Source organism: Hyla sarda, chromosome 7 (genome assembly GCF_029499605.1).
Source record: "Hyla sarda isolate aHylSar1 chromosome 7, aHylSar1.hap1, whole genome shotgun sequence".
NCBI lineage: Eukaryota > Metazoa > Chordata > Amphibia > Anura > Hylidae > Hyla > Hyla sarda.
In genome coordinates this window covers 228,680,902-228,705,456 of record NC_079195.1, presented here as the reverse complement: position 1 = coordinate 228,705,456, position 24,555 = coordinate 228,680,902, and the positions used below count along the sequence as shown (strand labels likewise).

General features: G+C 46.1%; 1 protein-coding gene across 4 annotated transcripts in view; it reads left to right on the top strand.

Moving 5' to 3' along the window:
• Positions 1-346: 346 nt before the first annotated feature.
• PRKAA2 (protein kinase AMP-activated catalytic subunit alpha 2) overlaps positions 347-24,555 on the top strand; it is a 46,274-nt gene continuing 22,065 nt past the window's right edge. For 2 of the 4 annotated variants that reach the window (XM_056532972.1, XM_056532974.1), the window contains exons 1-7: positions 347-641; positions 9,738-9,879; positions 13,346-13,439; positions 16,176-16,320; positions 17,219-17,306; positions 17,386-17,610; positions 22,458-22,956. In XM_056532972.1, coding sequence (XP_056388947.1) covers positions 548-641; positions 9,738-9,879; positions 13,346-13,439; positions 16,176-16,320; positions 17,219-17,306; positions 17,386-17,610; positions 22,458-22,956 — 1,287 coding nt within the window. In that variant the 5' untranslated portion in view covers positions 347-547. The remainder of the gene's footprint in view (positions 642-9,737; positions 9,880-13,345; positions 13,440-16,175; positions 16,321-17,218; positions 17,307-17,385; positions 17,611-22,457; positions 22,957-24,555) is intronic. The other 2 variants (XM_056532975.1, XM_056532973.1) reach the window with 1 other exon arrangement.

Below are 24,555 nucleotides of genomic sequence, written 5' to 3'. Positions count from 1 at the left end.
CGTCTAAAGGTGGAAATACTCGCGGAACACATTGCAGTCTATTGGAGACTGCAGTGTCCGCGCGGTCCTGATTCAGTCGGCGCTGGCCGCACTCGGAATCTCCAGGCGGAAATTTTCCGCCCGGAGATTCCGTAGTGTGAACCTAACCTTATTGTAAAATAACGGCAGTAAAAATGCAGGATGATTGATACCTGTAGTGGGAAAGATATTTTTGCACTCAACAAGATTAAACGGACTGTAACGGAGACAGTGTGCACCCAAAAAACGTATTAAAAAACGTAGTTCACAGGAGGGCAGGACACATGATGCCAGGCACCCTCCCCCTGGCTCCAATACAGAGGGCGCTGCCAGGAACCCAGGGTTCTTGTTTAGTATCAGTAAACCCCACCACTGCCCCTTTAACTCCTGCGCTGCCGCCCCCCTCTTCCATCAGCTGTTCCTCCTGTCAGGCCTGACCCCTGACTAATGCCAGTCGGGAGCTGTCAGGCAGAGCCAGCCGGGCATTCCCTCTCCCAGCTGCATTGTGGGTACAAGCAGAGATGCAAAGATGGCTGAGAAGCAGAAGCACGATGGCCGGGTTAAGATAGGACACTACATCCTGGGGGACACCCTGGGGGTCGGCACCTTCGGCAAAGTGAAGAGCTGAGTGATTTTCCTTCTTTTCTTTCGTCTCTGGTGGTCGCGGTTGTTGGGTGAAGCTGCGGGCAGCGCGGGCGGAGAGCTGGGGGGAGATGCGCTGATTGCGTAACGCTGGGTCCGGTCCTTATAAGGGCGGCGTCAGCTGAGACCGGCGTAGGGAGCTATGTGAATAGCGCTGGATACATTGTAGCAGACGCTGCGCTCTTCTTATTTCCTATGCAAAGGCTTATGCCAGTGATTCTCAACCAGGGTGCCTCCAGCTGTTGCAAAACTACAACTCCCAGCATGCCCGGACAGCACACTGGTTGGGAAAACACTGTCCTTTGACTGTCCAGGCATGCTGGGAGTTGTAGTTTTGCAACAGCTGGAGCCACACTGGTTGGGAAAACACTGTCCTTTGACTGTCCAGGCATGCTGGGAGTTGTAGTTTTGCAACAGCTGGAGCCACACTGGTTGGGAAAACACTGTCCTTTGACTGTCCAGGCATGCTGGGAGTTGTAGTTTTGCAACAGTTGGAGGCACACTGGTTGGGAAAACACTGTCCTTTGACTGTCCAGGCATGCTGGGAGTTGTAGTTTTGCAACAGCGGCAGGCACACTGGTTGGGAAACACTGTCATTTTGATGTCTGGGCATGCTGGGAGTTGTAGTTTTGCAACAGCGGCAGGCACACAGGTTGGGAAACACTGTCATTTCGATGTCTGGGCATGCTGGGAGTTGTAGTTTTGCAACAGCTGCAGGCACACTGGTAGGGAAACACTGTACTTTGGCTGCCCAGGCATGCTGGGAGTTGTAGTTTTGCAACAGATGCAGGCACACTGGTTGGGAAAACACTGTCCTTTGACTGTCCAGGCATGCTGGGAGTTGTAGTTTTGCAACAGCTGGAGGCACACTGGTTGGGAAAACACTGTCCTTTGACTGTCCAGGCATGCTGGGAGTTGTAGTTTTGCAACAGCGGCAGGCACACTGGTTGGGAAACACTGTCATTTTGATGTCTGGGCATGCTGGGAGTTGTAGTTTTGCAACAGCGGCAGGCACACAGGTTGGGAAACACTGTCATTTCGATGTCTGGGCATGCTGGGAGTTGTAGTTTTGCAACAGCGGCAGGCACACAGGTTGGGAAACACTGTCATTTCGATGTCTGGGCATGCTGGGAGTTGTAGTTTTGCAACAGCTGCAAACACACTGTTTGGGAAACACTGTACTTTGGCTGTCAAGGCATGCTGGGAATTGTAGTTTTGCAACAGCTGCAGGCACACTGGTTGGGAAACAATGTCATTTCGATGTCTGGGCATGCTGGGAGTTGTAGTTTTGTAACAGCTGCATGCACACTGGTTGGGAAAACACTGTCCTTTGACTGTCCAGGCATGCTGGGAGTTGTAGTTTTGCAACAGCTGGAGGTACACTGGTTGGGAAAACACTGTCCTTTGACTGTCCAGGCATGCTGGGAGTTGTAGTTTTGCAACAGCTAGAGGCACACTGGTTGGAAAAACACTGTCCTTTGACTGTCCAGGCATGCTGGGTGTTGTAGTTTTGCAACAGCGGCAGGCACACAGGTTGGGAAACACTGTCATTTCGATGTCTGGGCATGCTGGGAGTTGTAGTTTTGTAACAGCTGCATGCACACTGGTTGGGAAAACACTGTCCTTTGACTGTCCAGGCATGCTGGGAGTTGTAGTTTTGCAACAGCTGTAGGCACAAAGGTTGGGAAACAATGTCATTTCGATGTCTGGGCATGCTGGGAGTTATAGTTTTGCAACAGCTGAAGACACACTGTTTGGGAAACACTGTACTTTGGCTGTCCAGGCATGCTGGGAGTTGTATTTTGCAACAGCTGGAGGCACACTGGTTTGGAAAACACTGTCCTTTCGATATCTGGGCATGCTGGGAGTTGTAGTTTTGCAACAGCTGGAGGCACACTGGTTGTGAAACACTGGGGCATGCTGGGAGTGTTAGTTTTAAAGAGCTAGAGAGACACAGGTTACCGGAAGCTGCAAGGGAATGATGGGAGCTGTAGCTGGGCAACCATTGGTAAACCACAGATTGTTTCAGGCTGCCAGGACATGCTGGGAATTGTAGTTTGCACCAGCTGCAGAGCTCCATATGGAGGATCACTGTAAGATTTTATATATAATGAATTTACTTCTGAGACATTTTTCTGTCACGTCATCTGTGAAGACAAATTTGCTCCAGATTTTAATACGTAACCACCTGGTGCTGTCCTGTAGATGGGAGAGTGTGGACATTCTGCACCCCCCGACTGCCAGCGGTCCCTGCGCCCACCTTAGGTCATAACCATCTGTTTCCATAGACTCTTACTTTAATAAGGAGTAGACAGTTTTTTATGGGGTTAATTAGAACTTAATGGGTCTTAGCAAGCAAAGTGTGCGGGGGTGGGGGTCTGTATACAGGGGTGGGGGTCTGTATACAGGGGCGGGGTCTGTATACTGGGGCTGGGGTCTGTATACAAGGGCTGCGGTCTGTATACAAGGGCTGGGGTCTGTATACTGGGGCGGGGGTCTGTATACAGGGGCTGGGGTCTATATACAAGGGCTGGGGTCTGTATACTGGGGCTGGGGTCTGTATACAAGGGCTGGGGTCTGTATACAAGGGCTGGGGTCTGTATACTGGGGCTGGGGTCTGCATACAGGGGTTGGGGACTGTATACAGGGGCTGGGGTCTGTATACAGGGGCGGGGTTCTGTATACAAGGGTTGGGTCTATATACAATGGTGAGGGTTTGTATACAGGGGTGGGGGTCTGTATACAGGGGTTGGGGACTGTATACAGGGGTTGAGGACTGTATACAGGGGCTAGGGTCTGTATACAGGGGTTGGGGACTGTATACAGGGGCTGGGTTCTGTATACAGGGGTGTGTGTATACAAGGGCTGGGTCTATATACAGTGGTGCGGGTTTGTATACAAGGGCGGGGGGTCTATATACAGGGGCGGGGATCTGTATACAAGGGCTGGGTCTATATACAGTGGTGTAGGTTTGTATACAGGGGCGGGGGTCTATATACAGGGGCGGGGATCTGTATACAGGGGTGGGGGTCTGTATAAATGGGCTGGGGCCTGTATGCGGGGGTCTGTATACAAGGGCTGGGGTCTATATACAGTGGTGGGGGTCTGTATACAAGGGCTGGGGTCTATATACAGTGGTGGGGGTCTGTATACAGGGGCTGGGGTCTGCATACATGGGTTGGGGTCTGTAAACAGGGGCTGGGGTCTGCATACATGGGTTGGGAACTGTATACAGGGGCTGGGGGCTGTATACAGGGGTGGGGGTCTGTATACAGGGGTGGGGTACTGTATACAGGGGCGGGGATCTGTTTACAGGGGCTCGAGGTCTGTATACAGGGGCTCGGGGTCTGTATACAGGGGCTGGGGCCTGTGCACAGCAACAGGGGTCTGTACACAGCGGCGGGGGGCTGTATACAGGGGAGTGGGTCTGTATACAGGGGCGGGGGTCTATATACAGTGGTGGGGGTCTCTATACAGGGGCGGGGGTCTGTATACGGGAAGGGGGGAATCTGTATACAGGGGTCTGGCACACTTGGTTACATAAATACCCAGAGGCTCTTCCTTTAGGAACTGATGACTGACAGTAGACCCCCATCTGTGCTGTGACCCGTGGGGGAGGGGGGGGGGGGGGTTCTGCTCCAGTACACCACAGAGAATCTTCTCGGGGGTCATAGAAATATCCAGGACTGAAGCCTCTTATTATCTACTTGTGTTGTTCATTGAGATTTTCCAAGACTTATAGAGAAACCTATGAGGACCAGAAAAAAATAAAAATAAACATACATCCAGTGCTGTACTCACTATTCTGCTGGTGAGGTCACTGTGTACATACATTACATTACTTATCCTGTACTGATCCTGATTATACTCCAGAGCTGTACTCACTATTCTGCTGGTGAGATCACTGTGTACATACATTACATTACTTATCCTGTACTGATCCTGATTATACTCCAGAGCTGTACTCACTATTCTGCTGGTGAGATCACTGTGTACATACATTACATTACTTATCCTGTACTGATCCTGATTATACTCCAGAGCTGTACTCACTATTCTGCTGGTGAGATCACTGTGTACATACATTACATTACTTATCCTGTACTGATCCTGATTATACTCCAGAGCTGTACTCACTATTCTGCTGGTGAGGTCACTGTGTACATATAATACATTACTTATCCTGTACTGATCCTGACTTATATCCTGTATTATACTCCAGAGCTGTACTCACTATTCTGCTGGTGAGGTCACTGTGTACATACATTACATTACTTATCCTGTACTGATCCTGAGTTATATCCTGTATTATACCCCAGAGCTGTACTCACTATTCTGCTGGTGAGGTCACTGTGTACATACATTACATTACTTATCCTGTACTGATCCTGAGTTATATCCTGTATTATACTCCAGAGCTGTACTCACTATTCTGCTGGTGAGGTCACTGTGTACATACATTACATTACTTATCCTGTACTGATCCTGAGTTATATCCTGTATTATACTCCAGAGCTGTACTCACTATTCTGCTGGTGAGGTCACTGTATACATTACATTACTTATCCTGTACTGATCCTGAGTTATATCCTGTATTATACTCCAGAACTGTACTCACTATTCTGCTGGTGAGGTCACTGTGTACATACATTACTTATCTTGTACTGATCCTGAGTTATATCCTGTATTATACTCCAGAACTGTACTCACTATTCTGCTGGTGAGATCACTGTGTACATACATTACATTACTTATCCTGTACTGATCCTAAGTTATATCCTGTATTATACTCCAGAGCTGTACTCACTATTCTGCTGGTGAGGTCACTGTGTATATACATTACATTACTTATACTGTACTGATCCTGAGTTATATCCTGTATTATACTCCAGAGTTGTACTCACTATTCTGCTGGTGAGGTCACTGTGCACATACATTACATTACTTATACTGTACTGATCCTGAGTTATATCCTGTATTATACCCCAGAGCTGTACTCACTATTCTGCTGGTGAGGTCACTGTGTACATATAATACATTACTTATCCTGTACTGATCCTGACTTATATCCTGTATTATACTCCAGAGCTGTACTCACTATTCTGCTAATGAGATCACTGTGTACATACATTACATTACTTATCCTGTACTGATCCTGAGTTATATCCTGTATTATACCCCAGAGCTGTACTCACTATTCTGCTGGTGAGGTCACTGTGTACATACATTACATTACTTATCCTGTACTGATCCTGAGTTATATCTGGTCGGGTGACAGTCAGTATGGGGGCATTATTGGTCAGGTGACACTCTATGAAGGCTCTATAGGTCAGGTGACACTCAGTATGGGGACTCTATTGGTCGGGTGACACTCTATGGGGGCTCTATTGGTCGGGTGACACTCTATGAAGGCTCTATAGGTCAGGTGACACTCAGTATGGGGACTCTATTGGTCGGGTGACACTCTATGGGGGCTCTATTGGTCGGGTGACACTCTACGGGGGCTCTATAGGTCAGGTGACACTCAGTATGGGGGCACTATAGCTCCTATATAGGCTGAGCCCAGGTTTCCCATAGCAGACGGGTCAGCAGGTATGGGGGCAGTATATGGTACATCCCCCGTCTTTGCTCTTGTGTTGCCCTCTGGCATCGGTCACTATCAGATATACGGCGCTGCCAGCTGCTCGCATTTTCTGGCAGGTGACTGACGCTGCTCCACAACCTCTGTTGGTGACTGACGCTGCTCCACGACCTCTGTTGGTGACTGACGCTGCTCCACGACCTCTGTTGGTGACTGATGCTGCTTCATGACCTATGTTGGTGACTGACGCTGCTCAACGACCTCTGTTGGTGACTGACGCTGCTCCACGACCTCTGTTGGTGACTGACGCTGCTCCACGACCTCTGTTGGTGACTGATGCTGCTTCACGACCTATGTTGGTGACTGACGCTGCTCAACGACCTCTGTTGGTGACTGACGCTGCTCCACGACCTCTGTTGGTGACTGACGCTACTCCACGACCTCTGTTGGTGACTGACGCTGCTCCACGACCTATGTTGGTGACTGACGCTGCTCCACGACCTCTGTTGGTGACGGACGCTGCTCCACGACCTCTGTTGGTGACTGATGCTGCTCCACGACCTATGTTGGTGAATGACGCTGCTCCACGACCTATGTTGGTGACTGACGCTGCTCCACGACCTCTGTTGGTGACTGACGCTGCTCCACGACCTATGTTGGTGACTGATGCTGCTTCACGACCTATGTTGGTGACTGACGCTGCTCAACGACCTCTGTTGGTGACTGACGCTGCTCCACGACCTCTGTTGGTGACTGACGCTACTCCACGACCTCTGTTGGTGACTGACGCTGCTCCACGACCTATGTTGGTGACTGACGCTGCTCCACGACCTATGTTGGTGACTGACGCTGCTCCACGACCTCTGTTGGTGACTGACGCTACTCCACGACCTCTGTTGGTGACTGACGCTGCTCCACGACCTCTGTTGGTGACTGATGCTGCTCCACGACCTCTGTTGGTGACTGACGCTGCTCCACGACCTCTGTTGGTGACTGACGCTGCTCCACGACCTATGTTGGTGACTGACGCTGCTCCACGACCTCTGTTGGTGACTGACGCTGCTCCTCGACCTCTGTTGGTGACTGATGCTGCTTCACGACCTATGTTGGTGACTGACGCTGCTCAACGACCTCTGTTGGTGACTGACGCTGCTCCACGACCTCTGTTGGTGACTGACGCTACTCCACGACCTCTGTTGGTGACTGACGCTGCTCCACGACCTATGTTGGTGACTGACGCTGCTCCACGACCTCTGTTGGTGACGGACGCTGCTCCACGACCTCTGTTGGTGACTGATGCTGCTCCACGACCTATGTTGGTGACTGACGCTGCTCCACGACCTCTGTTGGTGACTGACGCTGCTCCACGACCTCTGTTGGTGACTGACGCTGCTCCACGACCTATGTTGGTGACTGATGCTGCTTCACGACCTATGTTGGTGACTGACGCTGCTCAACGACCTCTGTTGGTGACTGACGCTGCTCCACGACCTCTGTTGGTGACTGACGCTACTCCACGACCTCTGTTGGTGACTGACGCTGCTCCACGACCTATGTTGGTGACTGACGCTGCTCCACGACCTATGTTGGTGACTGACGCTGCTCCACGACCTCTGTTGGTGACTGACGCTACTCCACGACCTCTGTTGGTGACTGACGCTGCTCCACGACCTCTGTTGGTGACTGATGCTGCTCCACGACCTCTGTTGGTGACTGACGCTGCTCCACGACCTCTGTTGGTGACTGACGCTGCTCCACGACCTATGTTGGTGACTGACGCTGCTCCACGACCTCTGTTGGTGACTGACGCTGCTCCACGACCTCTGTTGCCTTTGGGCTTTTTTTTTCTTTCCAGGAACCTCTTTTTGGTCCTTTACTTTTAGTTTTGCGCCTTCTTTTATACAATCACCATTTTCCACCATTACTGACATTTACCGCCATCCACCTGCATTTTACAGCCACCTCAATTATAATCCTTCCTCACGGCTTCACTAATGAGGTTTACCAGGGCGGAGGACTTGGCAGCGGCGGCGGGCACCTCCTGCCTGGTTATGTCATTTAAAGGGGACCTGACGGTTCACTGAACCCAATGCACAGGGTTATAGAGCGGGTGAACACGGGTAAATGATGTATTACTCACAATAATCCGTCCCACCGTTTCTGGGTTCCAGGCTCCGTTGCTAGTATGGAAATATGTCGTTTTTGCGCAATGGAGGCGGAGCCAGCTCACCAAGCCTCCCTGCCTCTTCTCTCTGTGATCTAGTATTCCTCAAATCACAGCACAATACACTAGTATTTCTATTTAGTGTATATATTATAGCACCATACTGAGCCAAATAACAGCACAATACAATGCCTATATAATACTGCCATATAGTGCAAATATAATACCCAAATGCTGTGCCAAATACCAGAGCTATACAGTGTCTATATAGTACTGCTATATGGTGCATATATAGTGGCATCATACTGTGCTTAATAACAGCACAATACAATAGTACTGCCATATAGTGCATTTGTAATTCCGCAGTAGTGTGCCAAATAACAGCACTATGCAATGCCTATATAATTCTGCCATATAGTGCAAATATTATGCCACCATACTGTGCCAAATACCAGCACTATACAGTGTCCATAAGTTCTGCTATATAGTGCCTATAAAATGCCATAATACAATGCATATATGATGCTACCATACTCTGTCCAATAATAGCACTACACAATGCTCATATAGTACTGCCATATGCTGCATCTTTAGCACCACCATACTTTGCCAAATTACAGCACTCTACATTGCCAATATAGTGTGTATATAATACCACCATCCAGTGCCAAATAACAGCACTACACAATGGCCCTATAGTACCGCCACACAGTGCATGTATAGTAGAACCATAGCCGAAAAACAGAGCTATGCAATGCCCATATAATACTGTTATAGAGTGCACATATAATACCTCTCTACTGTGCCACATAACTGCACTACACTGACAATATAATACTGCCCTATACTGCATATATAACGCCAGCATACTGTGCCAAGTTACAGCACTATGCAGTGCCGATACAGTTCACATATAATACCACCATACTGTGCCAAATCACATCCTTATACAGTGCTTATATAATGCTGCCATATAGTGCATCCATATAAGCACTATGCTGTGCCAAAGTACTGCACTATAGAATTTCCATATAGCACTACCAAATAGTGCATGCATAATACCACTATATATATATATATATATATATATATATATATATATATATATATACACACTGCCCAAAATAACAGCATTATAGAGTGTTTATAGAGTACTACCATATAGCGCCTATATAATAGCACCCTATAGTGAAACCACAATAGTAATGATAACATGGGCGTAAGGGGGGGGGTGGAGCTTTAGCGCCAATTTGTTACTAAAGTGACTTTGAATAATGCATCTACAGTATACAGCGCAGACGATGCTAACCTAGGCCTCTTGTATCGTTTCAGTGGGGGAGCACCAGCTGACGGGACACAAAGTCGCGGTGAAGATCTTAAACCGCCAAAAGATTCGGAGTCTGGACGTAGTCGGCAAAATAAAGAGGGAAATTCAGAATCTGAAGCTTTTTCGTCATCCGCATATTATTAAACTGTAAGTATGTGGCGGTATTATATTCCAGCATTGTATGCATCCTCTGCAACAGTGCTTCTCAACCAGTATGCCTCCAGCTGTTGCAAAACTACAACACCCAGCATACCCGGACAGCCTTCGGCTGTCCGGGCATGCTGGGTGTTGTAGTTTTGCAACAGCTGGAGGCACACTGGTTGGGAAACACTTCCCTATAAGGTTTATTATGTCTTATACTCCAGTCACATCCAAAGCTGCGTGTACCAATAATAATAATAAACCCGTTATCTTCCCGCGCTCTTAAATCGCTCACTATAAACACCAGCCGCCTTAATGTGACCTTCATGCGTCGCTATCTCCGCGCTGTGTTATACACAAATATGTTCCCCCGTTGAGACGGCCGGGAACTTCGCGCCGCGTCCACGTCATCTCAGTGTACGAAATATCTAAAAATAATCGGAGCCTGAAGTATTTCCTCGTATTATGCAAGGAAGGAAGCAGGCTTCATATCGGGATATCCTATTCTGCGCTCAGACTCATCTGCTCTTTTTATTAGGGTGAATTCACACGCTGCGGATTTGTTGAGACTGTTTCGTGACTGAATGAAGCTTTTAGAAATCCAAGCGCTCGCTACTAAAAAAAAAAACACAAAAACAAACAAAAAAAACCTGGGACTGAATGTCACCTGCAAATATTTTTGCTGTACATAGACAAACGCAAGTGTGCCAGTTTTCTTGTTGTTGTGGTACACTAATTGTTGTGAAAGAGCAGTGAATAGAAAGTATTGTGGCATTTTTGCACAGAGTTTAATAGCAAATGCAAGTGTGCCAGTTTTTTTTAGTTTTTTTTTTGTGGTACACTAATTGTTGTGAAAAATCTGTCCCTATAGGGTTTTGTGCCATTTTTGCTCACAGTCTGGTTAATAGCAAGCGTGCCAGTTTATTTATATATATATATATATATATATATATATATATATATATATATATATATATATATTTTTTTTTTTTTTTTTTATGGTACACTATTGTTATGAAAAAGCATTGAATAGAGAGTTTTGTGTCATTTCTTGTTAAAGGGGTACTCCGGTGAAAACCTTTTTTCTTTTAAATCAACTGGTGCCAGAAAGTTAAACATATTTGTAAATTACTTCTATTAAAAAATCTTAATCCTTCCAGTACTTATTAGCTGCTGAATGCTACAGAGGAAATTCCTTTCTTTTTGGAACACTGATGACATCACGAGCACAGTGCTCTCTGCTGGCATCTCTGTCCATTTTAGCAACCTTGCATAGCAGGTGTACGCTAAGGGCAGCATGGTGGCTCAGTGGTTAGCACTGCTGCCTTGCAGTGCTGGAGACTTGGGTTCAAATCCCACTAAGGACAACAATAAATAAAGCGTTATTATTATTATAATAATGTCAGCAGAGAGAACTGGGTTCGTGATGTCATTAGAGAGCATTCCAAAAAGAAAATAATTTCCTCAGCAGCTAATAAGTACAGGAAGGATTAAGATTTTTTCATAGAAGTAATTTACAAATATGTTTAACTTACTGCCACCAGTTGATTTAAAAGAAAAAAGGTTTTCACTGGAGTACCCCTTTAAAGGAGAAATATCTGCAGGATAGAGGATAAGTTTTTGATCGTGGGGGTGGGGTGGGAGGGGTACGATCTCTGGGGCCCCCCACAATCTCTTATATGGAACCCCAGAGCGGAGGCAACGCCCCCTCCATATATCTCTATGAGAGAGCAGTTTGGCTGTCGTTAGGCTCTCCCATAGTGCTATATGGGGGGGGACATCATGGCCCCCACTTCGGGCTGGGGTCGGGACATGCCGCTCTGGGGAAGAGTCGGGGCTCCATACAGGGCTCCAGCGGTCGGAGCCCCAGCAATCTGAAACTTATCCCATATCCTGCAGATGCTTCTTCTTTAAAAACTCTGCGCAAAAAATTACACAAAACTCTAGATTCAATGCTTTTTTACAACAATAGAGTACCTAAAAAAATAAAAAATAAAAAACTGGCACACTTGCTATTAACCAGACTGTGCACAAAAACCCTATATGCACACGGCTTTTTCACAATCCGTGTACCACAACAACAAAAAACTGGCACACTTGGATTTGGATATACGTTTTTTTTACCACAAGACTTCTCCTATAATAGAAAAGTATGGCAGCTTTTTGTTGTTGTGGTACAGTAATTGTTGCAAAAAAGCCGTGCATAGAGGATTTTGTGTCAATAATAATAAATTCAAGTCTGCCTGATTTTTTTGTGGCGCACTTATTGTTGTGAAAAAGCCGCGCATAGAGGGTTTTGTGTCATTTTTCCATCCGGTTTGTTTAATAGTCACTTTTGCTCACTTTCTAGTATGCCAATTTTGTAGCCATTCCCCAAAACAGGATTCTTTTTGATGGTTTGTAAAAAATCCTTACCTCTGTGTGCCTATGAACTCCGACAGGCATCTGCCACGATCAGTTAGTTATCACCGGGTAACAACCATTTACCAATAGGTATATTTGTTTCCGTAACTTTGACATTAGCTTTGCCAACTGGTGCCAGAAAGTTATACAGATTTGTAAATTAGTTCTATTTAAAAATCTTAATCCTTACAGTACTTATTTTTATGCTCCACAGGAAGTTATGTAGTTCTTTCCAGTCTGACCACAGTGCTCTCTGCTGCCGCCTCTGTCCATGTCAAGAACTGTCCAGAGTAGGAGCAAATCCCCATAGCAAACCTCTCCTGCTCTGGACAGTTCCTGACGCGGACAGAGGTGTCAGCAGAGAGCACTGTGGTCAGACTGGAAAGAAATACACAACTTCCTGTGGAGCATACAGCAACTGATAAGTACTGGAAGGATTAAGATTTTTAAATAGAAGTCATATACAAATCAGTATAACTTTCTGGCACCGGTTGATTTGAAAACATTTTTACCCATTAAAAACATCTCAGACATTCATAGATAGATTCTCGGTGACCTAATAGTGTTAATCGAGGCTCCTGTGGCTCTTAGACAGTGTTATACGGGGTCCTTAAGGTTCTTAGTTTTATACACACATTTTAGGGCACTTGATAAAGTTTGGTTTCAAGTAGAGATGAGCGAATTTACAGTAAATTTGATTCGTCACGAACTTCTCGGCTCGGCAGTTGATAACTTTTCCTGTGTAAATTAGTTCAGCTTTCAGGTGCTCCGGTGGGCTGGAAAAGGTGGATACAGTCCTAGGAGACTCTTTCCTAGAAATGTATCCACCTTTTCCAGCCCACCGGAGCACCTGAAGGCTGAACTAATTTATGCAGGATAAGTCATCAACTGCCGAGCCGAGAAGTTCGTGACGAATCGAATTTACTGTAAGTTCGCTCATCTCTAGTTTCAAGTTTGGTACAAACTTTTTGGCGACCTTTGCTCATCTCTACCCTCCGGTCCTAGTGGTCATACTCGCACCGCACACTTTGTCTTCTGGTTGGTGACCTGTCGTTCCATGGTCTTCTAGGTACCAGGTGATCAGCACGCCCACAGACTTCTTCATGGTGATGGAATACGTACCTGGCGGAGAATTATTCGACTATATATGCAAACACGGGCGGGTGAGTCTATTAGGATATGAGGGGGGTTTATGTCACTTTTATACTCTCCGTCCAGTATCAGACCTAATGATCCAAGAGACCGGTCACTGGAGAAGTCACAGCTGCTGTTGTTAGGTAGAAATGTCCATGGCAACCAGACTGTCCCAAGTCTCCGCCCCCCTACCGGTTGGTTTTGTCCCTTTGCCAGGCATAAGCAGTCAGGCAGCACCCGCTCCGTGCCGTCTCCATCTCCATCTCCCACCGCAGTAATAATCAGATTATACTAATGTAACAGCCACAATCTGTCTGCATCATAGATACAATGTAACAAGTGTAAAGTGTCCAGACGGAGGATGGGAACATTCCTGCAATATAGATATAATACAGATCGTCTCACAAGGTCACAAGTGGAGTTTGGCTGCTTTCACATGGCCGTCTAGAGCCGTCCCGTTCTTCTCCCATCAAAAATAAAAACTGAAAAATAAAATAAATTATAAAAAAAAATAAAAAAAAAACAAACAAAAAAAAAAACGGACAATAACAGATGTAAATGGATATTATCATTATTGTTCAGTTAATATAACCCCCCCCCCCCCCCAATTTCTTTTTTGTTCTGAGCATGCTCAGAAGAAAAAACAGATCAAAAAACGAATTGAAAAAAAACCCGATGCAAACAGATGACATTAAAGGCTCATCCGTTTTCCATAGACTTCAATGGTTTAAAGAGTAGCTATCATTAAAGGGGTTCTCCGGTGCTTAGACATCACATCTTATCCCCTATCCAAAGGATAGGGGATAAGATGCCTGATCGCGGGAGTGCCGCCGCTGGGAACCCCCGGAATCTTGCACGCGGCACCCCGTTTGTAATCAGTCCCCGGAGTGTGTTCGCTGTGGGTCTGATTACTGTCGATCACGGGGCAGGCGGCGTGTGACGTCATGCCTCCGCCCCCGTGTGACCTCACGCTCCGCCCCTCAATGCAAGTCTATGGGAGGGGGTGTGACAGCTATCACGCCCCCTCCTGTAGGCTTGCATTGAGGGGCGGAGCGTGACGTCACACGGGGGCGGAGGCGTGACGTCACACTGATTACGGGGACTGATTACAAACGGGGTGCCGCGTGCAAGATCACGGGGGTCCCCAGCGGCGGGACTCCCGCGATCAGGCATCTTATCCCCTATCCTTTGGATAGGGGATAAGATGTCTAAGCACCGGAGTACCCCTTTAACTAAACTTTCCCTAATCCCCCTCCCCATCTGTCCCTGACACTAACTACCTCTATCCCTGTATTGATTTTTATCTAAAACCCCATTAAAATACCTTTTATGTAGCCTCTTTGGTAGCTCCGTGTTTAGCTCTCTGCGGAGAGCAGGAATTGGGCGTGGCCGGCCGGCACTGAGAAGAGGGAGATGCAGGGGGCGGGGAAATTTTAATTACAGGCACCGCGTGTGCAGAAGAGAAGAGGGAGATGCAGGGGGCGGGGATATTTAAATTACGCGCGCTGCGCGCACGAGCACTGTGCTCGCTCTCTGCCTGTTTCATAGACAGGCAGAGAGCGAGCTGAGGACGAGCATTTCAGACCACGCCGGACCACACTGCTCGGCCAGCAGTGGTCCGAACGTGCTCAACGTGAGGGGGGGGGGGGAAAGGATTCCTGAGCCATATAGGGTGACACCTAGTGGCCAGTTTTGAAACCGTTTTTTTTTTTTTTTAATTAACATATATTAGAGAGATATTTATTTTGGCATAATATTTTTAAATAAAAAAATTAAGTTTAATGAGAGTACCCATTTAAATTTACTGTATCCGTTTTATCTTCCGTTTTTTTTTTACGGAAGAAAAAATACTTATGAGCGCAGACGGGTACAAACGGATGTAAACGGTGTGTAAAAAAAAATCCCATTGACATGAATGGGATTTTTTTTTTAAACCGTCTTTAATCCGTTTACAGCCTGCAAGAACGGAACCGAAAGGGGGATAAAAAAAACGGGGGCAGACGGTAAAACGGTCCGGTAGACGGGTGTCTGGATCACAGCATCAGCGCAGGTATGATGGCGCTCAGAGGCTACGCCGGCAGTTTCACACGTGAATGCGTGCTTCTTCCGGCCTCCGGAAGAAGCACGCATTCACGTGTGAAACTGCTGGCGTAACCTCTGAGCGCCATTACCCTGCGCTGATGCTGTGATCCAGCCACCCGTCTGCCGGACCGTTTTGCCGACCTGTCTCCGTTGAGTGGTGAGTGCATACACACTTTCTTCATTGTATTATTTAGATATGTAAATTACTGGAAAACATTTTTTTCTAAATCAATTGGTGCCAGAAAGTTAAACAAAGATTTGTAAATTACTTCTATAAAAAAAATCTTAATCCTTCCAGTACTTATCAGCTGCTGTATGCTCCACAGGAAGTTGTGTAGTTCTTTTCAGTCTGAGCACAGTGCTCACTGCTGACACCTCTGTCCGTGTCAGGAACTGTCCAGAATAGGAGCAATTCCCCATAGCAAACCTCTCCTGCTCTGGACAGTTCCTGACACTGACAGAGGTGTCAGCAGAGAGCACGGTGGTCAGAATGGAAAGAACTACATAACTTCCTGTGGAGCATACAGCAGTTGATAAGTACTGGAAGGATTAGGATTTTTAAATAGAAGTAATTTACAAATCTGTTTAACTTTCTGGCACCAGTTGATCAGTTCTGCCTGTTTTGTTCTCATTGATGCATTAACCCCTTCACAGCTGAAATCCATTTTCCCACCTTCTTTCAGGTAGAGGAGCCGGAGGCGCGGCGCCTGTTCCAGCAGATCCTGTCGGCTGTAGATTATTGTCACAGACATATGGTTGTTCACCGGGATCTGAAACCAGAGAACGTGTTACTGGACGCTCACATGAATGCCAAGATTGCTGACTTTGGTATGTGACTCCGCAAGCGCTCCAGGAATGCAGCCAGCGAGCAGGTCACTAGCTGAAGGTTGTCAGTATAAAGTGCCACTCCGAGGCCTGGGCTCCAGAGACCCAACACTGTAGAGTGAAAAGTTCTGCACATTTCTAATATACTTTGTGCTTCAGTTTTGCACCATTTTCTAGATCTCTGCTTTCTGTCAGTGAATGGGATCATTCTTGTTAATGTCCAGAGCAGTGTGGGCCCCATACACACAGGAGCCCAGGTGTCAGTGCAAGATCTGTACCCCCTATGGCAGTGTTTCCCAACTAGGGTGCCTCCAGCTGTCGCAAAACTACAACTCCCAGCATGCCCAGACAGCCGTTGGCTTGCCGGGCACTCTTGCCGAGAAATATTGGCCTTTGGCTGTCCGGGCATGCTGGGAATTGTAGTTTTGCAACAGCTGGAGGCACTCTGGCCGGGAAATATTGGCCTTTGGCTAGCAGGGCATGCTGGGAGTTGTAGTTTTGCAACAGCTGGAGGCACTCTGGCCGGGAAATATTGGCCTTTGGCTGTCCGGGCATGCTGGGAGTTGGAGTTTTGCAACAGCTGGAGGCCCCCTGGTTGGGTAACACTGACCTACAGTATATAATCCAGCTTTTAGTCCCCTGATGAACCCCGCCATCATATGAGAGGAAACGTGCCGGGACAGTTTTTAAGGCAACAGGAATAGCTTTCAGATTCACAGTTCTTGACTTGGGTTTTGTATCCCATCCTGGGAATTGTAAATTTGCAACAGCTGGAGGCATCCTGGTTGGGAAACACTACCCTGTGGCATTACCTCTGCCCCCGTGCTGTGCTGGATTATTGAGCAGTCCATAAGGGCCACACTGTGACACACTCAGCTCTGCTACATCTTATTCCATACAGGTCTGTCTAACATGATGTCTGACGGCGAGTTCCTACGTACGAGTTGCGGCTCCCCGAACTACGCCGCCCCTGAAGTCATATCAGGAAGGTAAGAGTCAGGACGCTGATCTCCGAGCCGCCTATCCCCCCCCTCCCCATACTAATAACCTCCTGATCTCATCCTATAGACTGTACGCCGGACCTGAAGTGGACATATGGAGCTGCGGGGTGATCCTGTACGCCCTTCTGTGTGGGACGCTGCCCTTCGATGACGAACACGTCCCGACCCTCTTCAAGAAGATCCGCGGAGGAGTTTTCTACATCCCCGAGTACCTGAACCGCTCGGTGGCCACATTGTTAATGCACATGCTGCAGGTCGACCCCCTCAAACGTGCCACAATCAAAGACATCAGGTAAAGGTCGCTCCTGATACACTGTAACGAGCCAGACGCCTGTGCTGGATCAGGATAGGATTGGTTTTTAGATCTCCATTCACTGACAGCAAACAGAGATGAGTCGAAAGAAAAAGCATTATTAGAAAGTTTTAGAACTTTTTCTTATACAATAATTAATTTTTGGTTAAATATAATATTTAAGATCTAGAAAAATCAAGTGTCTGATCTCTGGGGGTCCGACCATTGAGACCCCCAGCTATCTCCAAAATGGAGAGCCGTCTGTCCCTTTATATGATCCCTGCAGTGTCTATGGGAGTGTCGGAGATACAGGAGTGGGGGGTCTCGGCTGTCAGAGTAATGGAGGACCTCTCTAATAGGGAGGGGGTCCTCTGTTCAGTCCCCATCTCTTCCCCAGAGCAGACAGCTTTTACAAAGAGCACTGTGTAATACTCCATTTCTCCTGAGGTGGCGCTGTATAGAAACTGATCACTTTCTATCAGGTTTCCCACTGATTTCACAGCTGATCACTGGGGCTGTCCTAAGCAGAGAACCACTTTAAGGAGTTGGGGGGGGGGGTGCACTTTAGATGTGTGCGGATATATTTTCTTGCCTATTTTCAGAATTATCAAAGACTTCAGGGGCGAGATCTGCGCTCATGCAATGTGACCTCTCCGCTATGTGCGACCATCTTAGTTTGCAGAATGGGGCCCCACATAACTTAAAGGGGTATGCCAGGAAAATAATTTTTTTTATATATATATATCAACTGGCTCCAGAAAGTTAAACAGATTTGTAAATTACTTCTATTAAAAAATCTTAATCCTTCCAATAATTATCTGCTGCTAAAGTTGAGTTGTTCTCTTCTGTCTGGTAACAGTGCTCTCTGCTGACATCTCTGCTTGTCCTGGGAACTGCACAGAGTAGAAGAGGTTTGCTATGGGGATTTGCTTCTACTCTGGACAGTTCCCGAGACACGTGTCATCAGAGAGCACTTAGACAGAAAAGAACAATTCAACTTCAGCAGCTCATAAGTACTGAAAGGATTAATATTTTTTAATAGACGTAACATACAAATCTGTTTAATTAACATTCTGGAGCCAGTTGATATATATGTTTTTTCCTGGATAACCCCTTTAATACTGGGGTTGCAACTTTCAGACATCTTTGTGTGTGTGTATGTGTATATATATATATATATATATATATATATATATATATATATATATACTCACAGATACCAATTATGAGTACTTTATTTATTTCTATAGTTATTTTTATCAATGTATCTATTTCTATATTTATTTGTATTTATTTTAATATTCTGTAAAATGGTTACTTTTTGAATGTTATTTTTTATTATATTTTTTGTTTTACTGTTTACTATGCAATCTTTAATATAATATACTACAGTACTTCAGTGTCTTATTGTATATTATTTGTTTGTTTATTTATTTCTATATAAATTTATTTATTTATTTTAATATTCCGTTACATGTTACTTTTTGAATGTTATTTTTATCATATATTTTGTTTTACTATTTACTATGCAATCTTTAATATATTCTACTGCACTGTACTGCAGTGTCCTACTGTATTTTATTTGTATATTTATTTATTTCTATATTTGTATTTATTTATTTTAATATTCTGTAGAATGTTACTTTTTTATGTATTTTTATTTTTATTATAATTTTTTTTTTTTTTTTTTTTAACTATGACCCTAGACTATATCTCTGATTTACCGTACTGCGCAGTATTGCAGTGTATTATGCCTCTGGCAGGTTTAAATAGGAGTACATACATGGCAGTAATGGGGGCTTTCATTAGGATCCAGTACGCCCCCCATGATGGCATTGTAGGGCTTGTAGGGCCACCGATGAAGTCGCCCACTCACTCTCTTGCTGCTTAGATGCTGCAGTCAGTATTCTCTATGGCATCTTTGACCTGTGTCTCTCCAGCTGCTGCAAAACTACAACCCCCATCATTCCATCAGCTTTTTGGGCATAGCTGTAGTTGTATTTTTGCAACAGTAAAAATCGTAAAATTTTTTTTTTTTTTTTAAACATTGTAGTTTTGCAAAAGTTTTGTCAGTGCATAATGGGAGTTGTAGTTTTGCAACAGCTGGAGAGTCGCAGATTGGAGAACATTGGGTTAGATGGTCGGGATTGGAGTTATCTCTTATCCCGGCTGTTGCAGTACAGAGTACAAAGATGGCTGTGCCATCTCTTGTCTGTAAATCAATGTTCTCCAATCTGGGACCCTCCAGTTGTTGCAAAACTACAACTCCCAGCATGCCCGGACAGCCGTTGGCTGTCCGGGCATGCTGGGAGTTGTAGTTTTGCAACAGCTGAAGGTCCACAATTTGCCCTTGCCCTTAAACCCCTTACATTTATGGCACAGGGTGGGAAGGGGTTAAAGTGAGAAAACCCCATGTAAATTTTGTGGGATCTGTCGCCACCAACTGGCGGAAGTAAGGAACGACACCGCCTCGTCCTGTTCGCTCATATAATCCAAATTATGCAATTTCAACATTTATCAAATTTACAGAAATTTGTCAAGATCTGAATTAGACCTAGAACGGAATTTGACATGCTGGGATTTATAGTTCCACTAAAGGGAGGTGTAGCACTTAAAGGGGTATACCGGTGGAAAACATTTTTTATTTATTTATTTTTTTTAAATCAACTGGTGCCAGAAAGTTAAACAGATTTGTAAATTACTTCTATTAAAAAAAAAAATCTTTACCCTTCCAGTACTTATTAGCAGCTGAATGCTACAGAGGAAATTCTTTTCTTTTTGAATTTCTTTTATGTCTTGTCCACAGTGCTCTCTGCTGACACCTGATGCTGTATCAGGAACTGTCCAGAATAGGAGAAAATCCCCATTGCAAACCTATGCTGCTCTGGACAGAGGTGTCAGCAGAGAGCACTGTGGACAAGATAAAAAAGAAATTCAAAAAGAAAAGAATTTCCTCTGTAGCATACAGCTGCTAATAAGTACTGGAAGGATTAAGATTTTTTTTAAAGAAGTAATTTACAAATCTGTTTAGCTTTCTGGTACAAGTTCATTTAAAAAAAAAATAATAATAATAAAGTTTTCCACCGGAGTACCCCTTTAAGGTTTTTAACTATCACTTAAGCTTTAAAAAAACAAAACAAAAACAAAACAAACATCAAGCCGTTCAGGAAACTGAGTGATGTTTCAAAGCAAATAGTTAACGCAATTCGGCGTGACCCGTCCACGACCCTGAATGCACAGCGGCCGACAGATAGATGTGAAGGAGCTTAATTCTCGCTTGTGTTATGACAAGTTCATTGTAACCATAGCAAAGCATATTATAGCGTGAAAGAGAGGATTATGGGTAATCTCCCACATCCTGAATCGGATGCCAGAAACGCGTCTGGGGGCTTTCTCTGCTGCCATTCAGCTACACGCATTTCGGTTGTGGCCCCCCCAGGAAGGGATTTCGAGCTTTTTTAGCTTATAGGAACCAGTTTTTATGTAGACGGGTTGTTTTTCTTTTTTAGGCTTTCTCCCTCGTGTCCTCTCGCCCTGAGTTTGTTTTCTTTTACACGGGCGAGAGATTGTTTGACGGATTACAGGAGGAAGTTTAGCAAATTCAATTAGGGTTGTTTTCCTCGAAACGCGCTGGTTGACCTGTCAAACCTCGCTCAATGGGATGGGTGCAGCCGGAAGGGATGTGGGAGAGGTGATGATGTCATCCGATGACCCTTAACCCTTACCCCCACCCAAACCCTTAACCCTAACCCACTAACCCTACTAACTCTAACTCAACCCACTAAGCCCTAAACTGCACCATAACCCCCTAACCCTACTAACTCTAACCCTAACATAGGACTGACAACTAACCCTAACCTATTAACCCTGTTATCCCCAACCTTACTAACCCTTAACCCACTAACCCTCAAACCCCTAATCCTAACCCCCTTACCTCCACCCTAACCCAATAACCCTAACTCTAACCCTAACCTGGGACTGACCACTAACCCTAACCCTCTTACCCCTAACCCTACTTCTTAACCCACTAACCGTAACCCCCTAACCTGTACCCTTACCCACTAATCCTACTTACTCTAACCCTAACATAGGACTGACAACTTACCCTAACCCTATTACCCCTATTAACCCTAACCTTCAAACCCCTAATCCTAACCCACTAACTCTTACCCCCAGCCCCCGCCCCTGACCCACACCCATGTCATCGCACAAACACTGTGATGTCACTAAGATTTAATTATTCTCCCTTTGGTCTTCTGGATTGATGTTGCATATAGTTGACCTTTAAAGAGTACCTCTCATGATCTTGTTAAATGTTATAATCCTCCCAGGTCACTGCCCCCATCATGATAAACCACCCCCGGCCTTTATTTTTATTATTTGTTAGTTTTCTACCTTGATATTGCTCTGTATTTTCTGCTCAGTCTCAGTCAGATTCACAGAATGGAAAGGGGCGTTCCCCAGCAGGCGTGACATCATCTGAAGCCATACAGGGGAGAACTTCCTCCCTCTCTCTGCTACACACAGCCCAGAGAAGTTCAGTGTGAGATGAGCTATGATTGGCTAAGGCTGCACACACCCCTCAGCACTCCAGACTGCATTTCCTGATTTTGGACTTCTGCCAAGCCAGCAGGAGTCCAAAGTCTGTGCAAGAGATGGGGCAGAAATGTGCTCTGGACAAGTAGAGAGACACCTAGTGGTAGCTTTTTTAAACGCAAATAAAACATAGAAAACTTCATTTAAAAAAAAAAAAAAAGTACATCAGAAATACTTTTTATTTACTATAAGGAGTGCAAGAGCAAAAGTTAGTTTTAATGATAGTGCCCATTTAACCGTTTATTCCCCAGAGAACATGACTGGTTCAAGCAGGAACTACCTAGCTACCTGTTCCCAGAGGACCCATCGTACGATGCCAATGTGATCGATGACGAGGCGGTGAAGGAAGTCTGTGAGAAGTTTGAGTGCACGGAGTCGGAGTTCATGAACAGCCTGTACAGCGGGGACCCTCAGGACCAGCTGTCGGTGGCATACCATCTGATCATAGACAACCGGAGGATCATGAACCAGGCCAGTGAATTCTACCTCGCCTCCAGTCCACCCACTGGATCATTCATGGATGAGATGCACATGCACCCGGGGGTCAAGCCTCACCCCGAGCGGATGCCACCATTGATTGCCGATAGCCCTAAAGCCCGGAATCCATTGGATGCTCTGAACACCACCAAACCCAAGCCCCTAGCCGTGAAGAAAGCCAAATGGCACTTAGGGATCCGCAGTCAAAGCAAACCTCACGATATCATGGCGGAGGTCTACCGGGCAATGAAGCAGCTGGATTTTGAATGGAAGGTGAGAATAATGGTGGATGTCGCCCATTGTAGAGCAAGACATTCTGATGAATTCTGCAATATTCACCTGCTTCTCCAATACATTGTAATACCCCTTAATTACAGATCTTAAAGGGGTACTCCACTGCACACATTTTATCCCCTATCTAAAGGATAGGGGATAGGATGTTAGATTGAGGGGGTCCAGTGCCCGATGACTGGTGATGCAGGCCGCCACAGGCCCCTCCATTCAAGTCTATGGGAGGAGGCGTGACGGCTCTGTGCTAGCTGTCACGCCCCCTCCCATTGACATGAATGGAGGGGGCGTGGCGTGACATCACGAACGTGGAAGCTACAAGCTTCCGTGTTCTGGACGCCGCAGCTGCCGGCCCGGAGATCGCGGGGGTCCCCAGCTGCGGAACCCCCGTGATCTAACATCTTATCCCCTATCCTTTGGATAGGGGATAAGATGTGTGCAGCAGAGTACCCTTTTAAGAGCAGATTCTGCCCCAAAATTCTACCACTTACCCGCCGCCCACTGGGGAGTTACAAGAACATGTCTGACACCCTAAAAAAGAACAGCGCCCCTCCTGTTCAGAGGTCACTTGTAGTATTGCAGCTCAGCCCCATTGACTTAAAAGGAGCTGCAGTACTAGACATGACCCATGGACAGGTGGGGCGCTGTTTCTGGAAGGAAGAACGCAGCCATTCCTGGTGTAATGGTATGAGTTGTCAATGGGTAATTACTGTATGAAGGGGTGTAGGTATAGGGCAGTGTTTCCCAACAAGGATGCCCAAGCTGTTGCAAAACTACAACTCCCAGCATGCCCGGACAGCCTTAGGCTGTCCGGGCATGCTGGGAGTTGTAGTTTTGCAATAGGGGCAGCCGGCCTGCTTTGGAAATACTGGTCTACAGTATAAAATCTTGCTTTAAATCCCCTGATGAAACAACCTGCCAGAGGAAACACGTCAGGGCAGTTTTTGAGGTAATAGTTATTAGTAGCTCATACATAGAATAGGTCCCGGCAAAACTACTTTAGGTTTGTTTAGAGGAGTTTACAGGGAGTTTCCCGCTGCAAGTTTTTTTAGCCATGGCGGAAAATCAGCAGCAGATGACATTGACTTAACTGCAATCTGTCTCCGGAATCTGCCCGTGTGAACACGCCCTAAAGGGGTCATCCAGGGTTTTCTAAAAAATAATATGGTGCTAGGGCAGGGCGGGGGACTAGAAACCAAAAGCCATACTTACATACCTCCCGTCTCCCCGCTGGCCCCCTCCAACTCCTGTTTGTCTCAGTCCGTTCAACCGGTCTGTCTACTTACTGCTCCCAAGACAAGCTCTTGTTACCGGACCTGCCGACTCAATGGCCGCAGTGGTGTCCCGTATCCACCATTGATTGGCTGAACGGCCATGTCCTGCTCCAATTGCTCATTTCGGAAGCAGAAAGAAGATCAGGGGCCAGATGGAGACGAGCTGGAGCTGCAGGGGACTGGGGAGAGGTAAGTATAGATTTCAATTTTTCTCCCACTCCAGCACCATATAAAAAAAAAAAAAACACTGGATAACCTTATTATATATGGTGTAGGTGGAGCCTATTCCTTCGGTTTATAGTGCATCTAT